Source organism: Microcaecilia unicolor, chromosome 5 (genome assembly GCF_901765095.1).
Source record: "Microcaecilia unicolor chromosome 5, aMicUni1.1, whole genome shotgun sequence".
NCBI classification, from domain to species: Eukaryota; Metazoa; Chordata; class Amphibia; order Gymnophiona; family Siphonopidae; genus Microcaecilia; species Microcaecilia unicolor.
The window spans coordinates 175,628,071-175,641,902 of record NC_044035.1 but is presented as its reverse complement, the minus strand read 5'-3'; the positions used below and the strand labels follow the sequence as shown (position 1 = coordinate 175,641,902).

At 44.0% G+C, this 13,832-nt stretch overlaps 1 protein-coding gene across 1 annotated transcript in view; it reads right to left on the bottom strand.

The window, feature by feature from the left end:
• Window positions 1-9,862, bottom strand: part of MTSS2 (MTSS I-BAR domain containing 2) — a 315,559-nt gene extending 305,697 nt beyond the window's left edge. The window contains exon 1 of the mRNA XM_030203599.1: window positions 9,269-9,862. Within this exon, the coding sequence (XP_030059459.1) occupies window positions 9,269-9,337 (69 nt within the window). The 5' untranslated portion in view covers window positions 9,338-9,862. The remainder of the gene's footprint in view (window positions 1-9,268) is intronic.
• Between the last annotated feature and the right edge of the window lie 3,970 nt (window positions 9,863-13,832).

Genomic DNA, 13,832 nt, shown 5'->3' with positions numbered 1-13,832 from the left:
AGCTACAGTCTCTTTCTCTGAGAGAGAGAGAGCAGGAACGTTCGAGGACTGACTTCAACTGAATTGCACAGCTTTACCTTTTCCACAGGAGTGATGGTTGGAGAGAATGTCTTGGGCTGATCCACTATCCTGAGCATACTTGGACTAAGTGACTTCAGTGCTGGCATAATGAAATAGGACCAGAAGGAATGAGGAAGGGGAAGAGAAGAGATGAAAGATTATAATGCAATGACCCTCTGATCCTCCTTGCTGTCTTGTCAAATCCTCTGGGAACCTGATAGATTTCAGCAATTCATTATTAAGATATCTTCAGTGTGTTAAACTGGCTAATACAATCTCAGGGCTTCAGGGCCGGCCTTCCAGTCCTCATGGGCTTTTTAATTTCAGTGAATGTATGGAGGAGGGGTGGGGAGTAAATGACAGGGCTCTCCAGATGGTAACCATGAATTGAATAATGGAGAGCAGGTACCCACACAAACAATACCTTTAAAGTTCAATTCTGCAACAACTACAAAGTACATAATTCAATTTTAAAAATCTGGTAGGTATTCAAGTCAACCTGTCCTTAGGAAATAATGAGCACAAATTTCTTTGCAGGGCTAATAAACAGCAACGAACCTAAGGATATACATAACAAGATGATTCCTTACACAGGTAGGAGCACTTAGATTTCAGGTTTCATAAATAAGTTACAGAATGCATTAATATTTTAGGGGTGTGCAGCCCCAAAATGTCCATTTTGTTTAGTTTTCTGTGTCATTTAGGAGAATTTTTGCTTTGTCTTATATTTTTTATTTCAGCAGCAACATCAGAAAGAGTGAGTGCTCTTTGGAAAGAGTGAGCTCATTTAAACTGCTCACTCTTTCTGACGAAATTCTAGTTTTGAGCCATAAATAGCCTGAAACAACATGGGAAATGTTGTTGCCATTTCTAATGTCTTTTCAAATGAATGCACATCCCTAGTATATTTCACAAGATTGGCATATTAACCTGAAAATAGCTGACAAGAAAGTCACACACAAAGGAGACTATCAGCCTTATTTTCGAAAGTGATGGGCGCCTAGATTTCGACCCAAATCGGGAGATGGATGCCCATCTCGCAAAGGTGCCCAAATCGGTATAATCGAAAGCCGATTTTAGGCGCCTGCAACTGTACTCCATCGCGGGAACAAACAAAGTTGACGGGGGCATGTTGGAGGCGTGGTGAAGGCGGGACTGGGGCGTGTTTATTGACTGAGCAGAGATGGGTGCCTTCGGCCTATAATCAAAAAAAATGGCCGTTTTTAGCACGAATTTAGGTCACTTTTTTGGACCCTTTTCTTTCACGAACAAGTCCCAAAAAAGTGCCCTAAATGACCAGATGACCACTGGATGGAGTCGGGGATGACCACCCCTGACTCCCCCTGTGGTCACTAAACCCCTCCCACCAAAAAAAAAAACCAACTTTAACAACTTTTTTTCCAGCCTCTATGCCAGCCTCAAATGCCATACCCAGCTCCATCACAGCAGTATGCAGGTCCCTGGAGCAGTTGTTAGTGGGTGCAGTGGACTTCAGGCAGGTGGACCCAGGCCCATCCCCCCTACCTGTTACACTTGTGGTGATTAATGTTGAGCCCTCCAAAACCCACTGTACCCACATCTAGGTGCCCCCCTTCAGCCATAAGTGCTATGGTAATGGTGTAGAGTTGTGGGCAATGGGTTTGGGGGGGGGGGGGATTTGGGTGGCTCAGCACCCAAGGGAAGGGAGCTATGGACTTGGGAGGTATTTAACTTTGTTTTTCTACTTTTTACAAGTGCCCCCTAGGGTGCCCGGTTGGTGTCCTGGCATGTGAGGGGGACCAGTGCACTACAAACCTGGCCCCTCCCACGACCCATGCCTTGGATTTGTTCATTTTTGAGCTGGGCGCCTTCGGTTTCCATTATCGCTGAAAAACGAAACCGCCCAGCTCAAATCCGCACATATCCAATGCATTTGCCGGGCACAAACCATATTATCGAAAAAAATAGACGCCCATGAAGATGGGCATTCGCGTTCAATTATGTCCCTCTATGTATTAAACATGGGATTAGTAAAGACCATGTGCAAACCCTTTTTTGATTATTCCATACATGTGTTTTTTCCAGGGCTAGTAATGCAGCTGAGCTATTGGCAAAAGCAACTCCAGCTGACCCATACCCTAATGATTAAACCAGCTGTGCTACAGGCTCCAATAGCTGTTAATTAAGGTGCGAGGAAGGTAGAATAGCTGTAAAGGTTACTAGGGCAGTCTGATTACTGTGTTAGCTTCAAAGGGTCTGTTTGAAGCAGTCCCCTTAGAATCAAAATTATATAGAGAGGAAAGGGTCCCAAGTAACGTTTTTCAGAGAAGTTCTGAGAGAAGAGGATACTTCTCTGGGTAAGTGAACATTATTTTGCTCTGTGCTTTGGTGATTTAAAGATTGGGGTTTAAAAGAGGAATTGTAGATTTATTGATAAAAACAGTTAGAATTTTAACAAAGCAAAATTGATCTCCATACCCTTTCCCTATAGTTTTAAAACTTCTGCCACAGCCTACAGCATTGACAGATAGCCTCTAGAAGGCAGAGCAGGGCCTAGTTCAGTCTTCATACCCACCCACTCTCCCCAAATCCCGCCCACTGCTAGCACATCTCTTAATTTATAGTCTTATAGTCAATTATTCTAATTAGCATAACGAAGGGAGTTTTCATTAGAGTTTTAATTATATTTAATTTCTTTCTGAGAAGCAAACACTAAGACCCCAATGTTCAGAAGCAAATGCGGGCACTAGAGGCCATTAGCGCCAGACTACTGCCCGCATTTGCTAGCGAAGAATGGTGAGAGCTGGCAAGCGCATGAACAAACGAGCTCATCGGCTCACAGCACGAGTATGCAAATGCATGCTGATGAGCTCTTTCCATATTCCTCCCCGATGCTCAGAGGACAGAATGCCAAACAAGGGTGCTCCTCCCACTGCAAACCCTACGCCAGCTCGGAGTTGGCTTAAGGGTGCAGAAGAGACAGGAGAAGGCCCCCCTCCCTTCCATGCCAAGGAATTCAAGTCAGGCAAGAACCCAATAGGATCTGTTTTATCTCTCTCATCTTGGAGATCTTCCTGCTCAGGTTCTACATGGGGCCAGTGGAGTGGTACTAGAAGCCGATCCCCTTCTAAGCATCATCATTTGTTCCATGTGCCTGCAGTGGATTACAAGCCAGGCCTATATGTGTGTGGGTGGCTTCTCACCAGCAATTTGTGGGGGCTGTGTCCCACAAGGAGTGGAGTATGCTTCATAAGTGAATTGATGTCACTGTGCATGTAGGACTTGCTTGTTTTAAGTTGTAAGGTAAAGGAAGCCATTAGAGCCAAAAAAACAATCTTTCAGAAAATGGAGAAGAGAACCAACTGAAAATAATAAGATAAAACATAAGGAATGCCGAGCCAAATGCAAAGCGGAGATAAGGAGGGCGAAAAAGGACTTTGAAAAAAAAATAGCATTAGAAGTGAAAACACATAGCAAAAAATGTTTTAGATACATCAAAAGCAGGAAGCCGGCTAAAGAATCGGTTGGGCCGCTGGACGACAGTGGTGTTAAAGGGGCGATCAAGGAAGACAAAGCCGTAGCGGAGAAGTTAAATGAATTCTTTGCTTTGTTCTTCACCGAGGAGGATTTGGGAGGGACACTGGTGCAGGAACAAGTATTTGAAGCGGGCGAGTCGGAGAAACTAAACGAATTCTCTGTAAACTTGGAGGATGTAATGGGTCAGTTCTGCAAACTGAAGAGTAGTAAATCAGCAGGACCGGATGGTATTCATCCAAGAGTATTAACAGAACTGAAAAATGAACTTGTAGAGCTACTGCTAGTAATATGCAATCTATCCCTAAAATCATAAAATCAGGTGAGGTACCATAAGACTGGAGGGTGGCCAATATAACACCGATATTTAAAAAGGGTTCCAGAGGAGATCCGGGAAATTATAGACCGGTGAGTCTGACATCAGTGCCAGGCAAAATGGTAGAGGCTATTATTAAGAATAAAATTACAGAGCACATACAAAAAACATGGGCTCATGAGAGAAAATCAGAACAGATTTAGTGAAGGGAGGTCTTGCCTCACCAATCTACTGCATGTTTTGAGGGGGTGAACAAACATGTGGACAATGGGGAGCCGGTGGATATTGTGTATCTGAATTTTCAGAAAGCGTTTGACAAAGTACCTCATGAAAGACTCCAGAGGAAACTGCACTAATGTAGTGGCTGTGAGTTCCACTAGCTGTTCTTCCCCTATTGTATTTGTCTTATTTGTTAATAAGCTACAGACCTACTAAACACTAGCAAGTAGAGGGGCACCAAAGTAAACAGGAAAGTGGACTTAATGTCTCTTATCCAATCTCCCATTCCCAGTGGAGAGTTCAAAGAAGCTGCAACTCCCTTCCTAAAAGGCATACTTCCCATCTCTGGGTGTTAGAAGCTTTTTTCAAGGGTGTCTGAATATGTATTGAGTAAAAGGAAAACATTGGAATAGACCTAGACACTCAAAGGCTGTACATTTTTACACCCAAATAGGCATGACATCAAAATCAAGTTATTTCAATTGCTCAGGTTTGTTTCCAGTCCTGTTCTGTCATTATGGTTTTGACTTTCAGTTCACTTGTATTAAGATAAACTACACAGAAAAATATTTGTACATGGCTGTAAAGGTAAAAAGAGGGTGAATTAACTTAAGCTTGAAAGTTGAGAGCAATAGCAGTAGGTATCAAGACTTCAATCCTGGCTACCATGCATTTATCACATACATTCATAATTCAATCATTATAAAAAGCAAAACAACAACAACTATGAACACACAAAAATAATAGTTTATTTAGAATGGAAACCACATTACACATTTACTTACCTCTTGCTTATTTCAGAAATGTCCAGTCAATCTTGCCAGTCACTTCTGATCCAAATGTGAAGTAAGTAAATGCAAGATGCGCTCTCTAGATAGACTCTAGGCTCAATTTTCAAAGTGTTTAATCTATTAATGTTGAGAGATACGCTCTTAAATTGGTCTCCCTGACATTTTGCTAAAGCTGGATACCTACATTTATGCTCAAATTTTTACCAAACTCCTAAATTTTGGAGCCTAGTAAGTGGGTGGCAACAGGAGAAGATTGATGGAGGGGGAAGAGTTAGGAACTTAGCACTGATTTTCAGCTCTTAAATCTAGGCAAAAGAATGGTGGCAGTTCTACATTTAGGAGCATAAGCGTAATATTTCAACTCCTAAGTGTAGGTAGCATTTCAGCAAAAATCTTAGGGGTCCTTTTACCAAGGCGTGCTACAAAGTGGTCAGCGCTGCGACTAGCACATGGGTTTGCTGCGCTCCCGCCACTTTCTAGCATGGCTGAAAAATGGACACGGTCGCTATTTTTCAAAATAGCCATGCACTAATTTCCCCATTAGTGCGTGGCCATTACAGCTGGGAGCCTTTACTGCCACCTATTTAGGAGGTAGTAAGGGCTCCCGTGCTACTTCTGTACTAATCAGACAGCATGAAGTAATGCGCCCTTGCTACCTAAGTAGCACAGGCACGCCTTTCTGTGATTACAATCAAAGCAATTTACATATTACATACAGGTACTTATTTTGTACCTGGGACAACAAAGGATTAAGGGGCCCTTTTACCAAGGCTTGCCGAAAATTGGCTTGCGCTAGTGTAGATGCATGTTTTGAACACGCGCGAGTCTATTTTTTCAGCGCACCTGCAAAAAAGTGGACGTGCGTACATTTTGGGCCTGAGACCTTACCACCACCCATTGACTTAGCGATAAGGTCTCACGCATTAACCGGACAGTAATCGTCAGCCAGGCGGTAGAAAATAGACAATATTTTGTGCTGTGTATTTTGGACGCGCATAAAAATTGGAATTACCACCCAGGGCACGTGGTAATCGGGCGGTAGTTCCAATTTGACGTGCATAGGCACCTACATGCCTTAGTAAAAGGACCCCCTAAGTGACTTGCCAAGATTCACAATGAGCTGCAGTGGGAATCATACTCAGTTCCACAGAATGAAAGCTCATTGCACTAACCACTAGGCTACTCCTCCACTGCAAGTTCCATAGTACAGAAAATATTAATGATTGTTGGAAATATTTAGATAAAAAGAATGATGTCTTACTGGTTCTATTGGATGTAAACGTCACTTGATCACACAATATTATTGACTAGATTAATGGAAATTGGGATATATGATGTTGTGCTACTCTGGTTTAGATCTTTTTTAGAGAACAGGTCCCAGAGTGGGTTGGTTAAATCTGAGTTATAAACTTACAATTTTGAAATATAGTGTACCAGAAAGTGCTTTTTTTGTCAACATTGCTTTTTAATCTTTATGTACGACCGGTTATTGACTTTGCACTGAGATATAGAATTCTTATCCGTTGATTTGCTGATGATATTCAGTAATATATTTAATTGGAATCAGCCCGAAAGGGCCAATTAGAGAAACTACAGATTTGTATGACTGAAATAAAAAATTTGATGATGTTGAATAAGTTGCAATTAAATACATCCAAAACTGAATTCTTATGGATTCGTAGAGGTAATTGCCAGTTTTCTTGTCCATCTTTATTCTATTCTATTCTGCGATTTCTATTCCATTTTTACTTGCGATTCAAAGCGGATCACAGAGCAAAGAGATATCTCAACTGGATAGAATTACATTAAAATCAATCTAATTTTAACAACAAATATCCATCTAAGTGATTTTTATAAAACATAACATTAAGAAATGAACAAATATGTTTTTAAGACCTTTTCAAAGGAACTATAAGGCATAGTTAAGCGAACTGTTGTAGGTAGACTTCCATCTTTTGGGGATTTCGGAAGACTGTTAAAACTTACATGTATTAATCTAGCAATTTGATGAGTTGAAATGGAAATTGTCACGCTGGAACCGCTGTTTAATTTAATTTTGTTATATGTTGTATTGTTTTATTATATTATGAATATACTGCAGGAGAACGGGCTAAATAATGGAATAAATAAATAAATTTGTCCACGTGGATGTGTACACACAAAGGTCGACAAATAAGCTGTAGATGGTGCTTTTTTTTTATTTGACAAGTAACTTAATTTCTGACTAGTTTTCAAGAGACTATCAGGTCTGAGTGTGCAGGTAAATTACTGATTCGATTACAGGGTTGTGTGGTATGCATTGAAACATCCCTGCCCTGCCCTGGAAATCACTCTTGGGGAACTGGAACAACTTCTAAATCCTCTTGCCAAGGTTACAGTCTCAACCTCCCCTTCCTCCCACACTCTTCCTTTTCTGATTTATCACCAGGTTGGATCTGCTATGGAGACAGACATGGGGAAGCTACTGTTTGCCCTGGGATTGGTAGCATGGAATGTTGCCATTATTTGGGTTTCTGTCAGGTACTTGTGACCTGGATTGGCCACTGTAGGAAACAGGATACTGGGCTAGATGGACCATTGGTCTGACCCAGTATGAATTCAAAACAAAACAATAAGTCCTGACAGCCACACAAAGTAAAAGAAACATTGACCATTCTGGGAGGGGTAGTGTTTGGGTTGACCATGGTTGTTAGGGTGGTCCAAGAAACCTGAAAGTTAATGGGGGGGAGGGCACAAGGCTGAAAGTTTTCCAACAGCACCTAATATTCATGCAAGGACCTTTTCTGCCGTTGGGTTTTTCCAATTTCAGTTCAAGTTGGCTACAGTGAATTTCTTGGGGTGGAGGCCCCATCTTCTCTAGCTTTAAATAGAGTATAATATGTAGGTGCTGCCTGATGATATACAAGCAAATTGCAGGTTGCTTTACACTGGCTGTGTTGTGGTATTTGTTTTCGAAGCTGTAGAAAGCTGAAGGTAAAAGGCTGGGGGAGGGGAAGGTGCTGGGCTTGCAGAGAGGTAAGAAAACTGAGCCATACAAATGGAGAATTTACAACTACAGGAGGAGTCAGCTAAGCAAACCAGCATGGCTTAGGGACCTTTATTTCCCAGCTAAATATAAACCTTTCTGCAAACAGCTCCTGATGTATGAAGTGACCTGGGCACATTGATAGACCTGATTTAAATTAAGAGATAGTTATTTAATGCTGCCATTGTTGTTGTGGTCAAAGAGGGCAACCACAGTTGCCAAACTCCAGCTTATAAAAAGTCTACTTTATCCAGAAATTTTCATCTGAGAAACATAACACTTATTCGTAGGTAACCTGTTTCTCACACCTTAAAGTAAGGAGTATATAATACAGGTAAAATTCACTTCTAAAACCACCTCTAAAGACTGATAAATCCTGGCTTAAAAGTTTGTTCTTAAACTGCCATTTATAACCTGCTTCTATAAATCAGGATTAGCTAGTATGCATAGAGAGCAGGTCATGAGGTTAATTTAATTTAAACTGGCATTTATAGCCCACTTCTACAGCTTCAGATTAACTAGTATGCATACAGAAAACAATATAAATAAAGTCTAGTTGGGAAGGGGTTAAAACCCTCCCTCCTCTTGGCTTTATTTATTTATTTATGTCTTGGTAATGACAGCATTGTCTGGACGGCTGCAGCTAACTGCGAAAAGAGAAAAGACAAAGCTAATATATGAACATATATGCACACATACAAAGAGATCCTGGGGATAAGAGAGAGGGATGGGACAGGAGAAAAAGAACAATGAGGAGTAAAGGGAATGCGAGACAGTAAGAGGAAGAGCAGAGGACAGAAAAAAAAAGATGTAAAGACTGGCTAGGGAGCGAGGCTATTCCACACGGATGCCCTGAAAATGCACAGTCTTCCAAAAAAGAGCCATTAAATTACTCCCAGCACCCTTTTCAGAATCCGCCTCTTTGCACCAAGAAGGATTTCCCATCCCTTAACATAAATAAGTATGATGACTCTGCATTCATAAAAATATAGATCACAGCAGATACTCTACACCCCCGCGTCTGAGAGCCACATTTAGCACTCAGCAGTGCCCACGTACTGCTGGGCAAACATGGCATCATCAGCACAGATCATTACGGAAGGATGCGAAAACACACACGACTGAAATGAGCTACTACCAAACCACGGGCAATCGAGCAGGCTGATGAAAGACTACAGAAGCTCCCAGCTGCAAAAAAAAAAAACAAAAAACACTTCTTTGGGGAAACTGTGCACTGCTTATCCCCTATCTCCTGCCAACAAAAGCAGGGTAGAAGGGGGAAAGACCATACTGCAGTGTTTCTGTTTTGCTTTCGGGGTAATATAAATGCAAAAGCCGTCTTACCTTCATGTCATTGATGATGGCTTGGAACAGCCCACCTAGCGCACCGCATTCCTTTTCCACCGTCTCCATAATCGGCAAAATCCCAGGACAAGCAAAAGGGAAAAGACTCCGATATAATCACAAGCGATTTTTTTTTTTTATTTCAATCCAGATGAAAGAGACCCTTCAAGCATTCACCAAGAGAAAAAAAAAAAAAGCGAAGCTTCGATTTTCCTAAAAATCCAATTTCGGATTGGAACAAAAAAAAAAAAAAAAGGAAAAACTCCCTTCGACTTTCCTTAGAATCCGTTTCACTCCAGCTCTCTTGGCAGTTTATCCTCGGTCGCTTCTTTTATTGCTACTGTCAGTCTCACCATTCAGCTGTTCCCAGCTCCACGAATGAGGCTATTCTGGCTTCTAAAGCCATCTTTTGTGAAGGTGCCTGTTGTTTGGGAATGGTCCCGGTAGATGCTGCAATATGCATTTAACAAAAATAAAATAAACACTCAACCAAACAAGCGGTCGATGCCAGGATAATTATGGAGAAAGACGTGCACCGATGCAAGAAAAACTGGATCGAGCTTCTATTAAGCGAGAGGAAAGAGAGAAATTGGCAGCAGCCCGCAAAAGCTCCAGCGGGCTGTAACCTGATCGGAGGAGGGCTGTAACATTGTCACGTGGACTCTGGTGGGAGTAACCCGCTAAAGAGAGAAAAGGCGGGGACGGCCCTGTGGGAACTTAAAAGCAAGATGTCCCTGCCTGCACTACTGCTTTAATGATGGCTTTGAAATTCGAGACTACGGGTTGCTTTGCTGGTTTGGTGAGCTTCTTCACTTGCTGTTTGTGGCCACAGGAGGACTAGCTTTGCCTGCCAGCTTGGAAAGTACAAACGTTGATGTGATCTTGGGCAATGGCTGCCTCAGGTATAAACTTACAGGGCAATTCTATAAATCGGTGCCTCAGGTTAGTTGCCCTAATGCCATGTACTTAGGGCTGGATTCAGTAAATGGCACTGAAAAATAGGCTCTGGTAAAAATCATTGTTACAGTCCTTGCAAAAATGCTGTCACAAAACACTAAGATAGACTGTCAGTTAAACCAGAGTATAGAACATCACTGTGAAGACTCAGAACTCTTGAACCAAAATCTTCTTTAATGCAAAATCAAACAAAAGAAATAACACTTGGAGCTGGGACTTGTCACCACTCACCCATAGCCACCCGCCCCCCACACACACACACTTCTCCCTTCCGTCTTTAAATTCTCCCCCCCCCCCCCCCCATCCTTTTCCCTTGCACCAATCACAAATAACACAACTCACAATTAAGTATGGTAAATAACAGGCCGCAGCTATGTTTAATGGATATAACATAAAAGGTACTTAGGAACCTTCAAAAGCGGGACAAGTCCTTTAATTGGATAAATCTCGTACGTCAATCTTTCATCATTGACTCGACATGGGCCATGTTTCGGCACACAGCACCTGCGTCAAGGGTCATTTAATCTTTAGTTGTTGAATGTATAAAAACCTGTTAAAAGCTGAATGCACAACAACCGGGACCTTGTCCACACACAATAAAAGCAAAATGGTCTTTCTTACCTCGAGCAGGGAGTACAAAGGAATACTTTGCATGGACAGCAGTGCCCCCACCAGCTACTGCCTCTTCGTCACCTGGATCCATCAACGTTGATGCAGCTTCACAGCCCTAGACCCCTACCATCTCTGGGCCGCTTGTACAAGCCATTGGGGGTTCAGCCAGTGCGGCCACATCTGTCATCCTGCTTGCACTGCTGGTAGATGGCTACTCAACTTTCCCAGTCCCTGTGGTCCATGAAAAGAGAAGGAAGAGCCAGCAGCAACCAGACTGACAATATCAGGCAATGGCCCAGGCAGCCTGCACCCTGAACCCCCCCAAGCCACCCTGCTAGCTGCTGCATTGGAAAGCCCTGCCAACTCTGACCCATCTGCCATGCAGATTCTTGTCCCGTTAAGGACCCCATCTGGAGCGGAATTCCAAGTCCCTGGGCCTACTCCTCCTTGCGTTCCTCCCCTTGTAGCAGGCCATGACCAAGCTGATCAGCAAAACCCTGAGGGAAGTCAGACTCCTGAAGCGCAGCACCCAACCCCGACTGAGCCCCTCCACCTGGAAGCAAACGCCTAACTGATTGTCTGCCCCCTTGAAGCCCATCCCAGGCCAAAGGCCAGCTTGCAGCCAACCCCAGGGCCCTAAAGGCCAAGCACCATTATCAAGCTGACCAGGTGTAAGGCTACCACCTGAAGAAGCCCCCCCCTACAGCTGCATGCACACTGCTAGCAGGAGGCCCAATAACTGGCTCTAATCCAGTTCTCCCCCCTGCCAAAACAAACATCATGGGAACTGCCCCAGAAGCCACCCTCCAGGCCTGACCCACCTCTATTGCCACTAAGCCCTGCCCTACTGATGATGTCACAGGCCCCTCCGGAAGGGCCTGCTTGACCCCCGCTGATTCATCCAGCATCACCTGTGCCGACTTTCCTTTCCTGCCATGTGTGGGCCCAGATTTCTTATTTCTTTTTCCTTCTCTCCAATCGGATGCATCCATGGCCATGGCCTTATAACATTGCAGGGCCAAAGGAGAGGTGCCAGATCTCACCTGGTCAGGACTGGCCTCCTCATCAAGGGAGTCAACCACCATCAAATAAATCACCTCATCCGCTGAGGTGCTGTAGGGAGAATCACCAGATAACATGGAAGCTGTCCCGCAGTGAGGTAAGACTCGCTAGGCCAAGGGAGAAGCCGACGCAAAACACTGACCTGAAGCTGTCTCTGAGGAGCAGAATAAAGACCTTGCTGCCCGGAAGTGGATCCTGTTAATACATTCCCTTGCCGCCCAACCCTCAAGCTCTCGCTTCACTGAGTGGGCCCAAGGCAGGAAAATAACTCTTAAAAGTAAATCCCCTAATCCTTGCTGGTTCAGCCTCTCCCCCCTCCCCATAACAATGGACCCCTTCCTTCATTTTAGGCCTACAGAAATAGGCCCTGAACGGTTTTGCCAAATTCAAGGTTAGGATCGTCCTGTGACACTAGCTCTTGGGCTCCTATTGACTTACAGTTCTTAAGTGTTGAATAAGAGTTTCTGCCCAGCAGATTGAAGAGTCTGTTCTCAACTAGCTCTCTCTGCATGCAAAGAGGAGTCAGGAGCTCTCAGTGTCGAGCTCAGAGAGAGCAGATGTTGTAAATACTTTTAAACTGGTGAAAATTTGATGATGTTACAAAGGTTTTGAAAGGCTCATGCAGCAAGTTACAGTGTTAAACTACAGTTTGTAGAAAAGCATGCTGCAGACAAATTCCCCTTCTCGAAGGAGAAGAGGGGATGGAGCAATCTACCCAGCAAGCCTAGAGGCTCAAGAAAGCCAATAAGAAGGGTCCCATAAGACACAGGGAACTGGTATATGTGCTCAGAAAGATCCTATTACAGAGAACTACAGAACGACAGAATTTTGTAGTCCTATCCTATTTAAAGACACAGGAACCGAAAGTACTATAAGCAATGTCCAATATATACGTAAACAGCATCTGTCATGTGTACAGCTGTAGGTTTCCTGGTGTTGTCATACTTCTTTGCCAGCCTTTTATTCAGGGGCTGCCTAGATGGGTTGCAGGGCCTGCAGGGCTTTGGAGCTGGCCCTCTGCTCTCCAATGCCCACCTCCCTCCTCAGCAGCCAAGCTGCTTAAGGAACCAACGGGCGCACGTAATCCCTAAAGGCTTTGGAATATCATCTCCCTAATTGCTTGATAGCCTCTTTCTCCACACCCGCCACCGCAGCGCTCATCGCTGCACCAATACAGAAGGAGCGGGTCCCATAGCAAGTGGGGTCTTCCCTAATCACCACCAGTGCCTTACAGAGCACCGCCATAAATTGGTAATCGGTTAACACTCTGCTGTCCGTATGAATGAACAGCGGGGAACCGACAACCTCCTGGGCCCCTAAAAACACCATAATATGATGCACCAGGCAGGATTCTGCATCTGCAATCTGCTGCAGAACCAGCACGTGCCTGCGACCACCCTGATCTGCCTTAGACTGAGCAGCATGTAGGTACAATGCATCACCCTTCAAGGAGACATGGTCCAATAACAGGCCTTTTTGGCCCTCTGCTCCCCCGCCCTCCACTAGTAGCTCACCCACTCTCAGCACCCTAAAGAAGGCAATTGAGAAGGTGGCCCTGAAAAGCAATGTCTCAAACGCAGAATAGGTCACCAAAGGAATGGCCAGCATGAGGTGCATAAGTCTTTCATGAGTGATGTGCCGCCACTGATCCAGGCAAGTGGGCGAACACTTCCCCTAGCAGGCAAGCGGGAAAGTACTTCCCCCAGCAGCAAGCAGCTGCTGGGCCAAGAAACTGTTGAGGGGCTCTCCCAGTCAAGTGTGTGGTTAAAAAAGGTAAATCCTGCCAGATGATGAATAACCGCCCCCTCAAGAAACCCAACCTCTTCACTTGCACAATGTATTTAGTGACCAAGAAGTCAGGTGCAAAACCAGAAGTCTAGCCTTTACCTCTCAGGAAGGTATACAGCTTTGAAAAACCATTAACATAACGCGT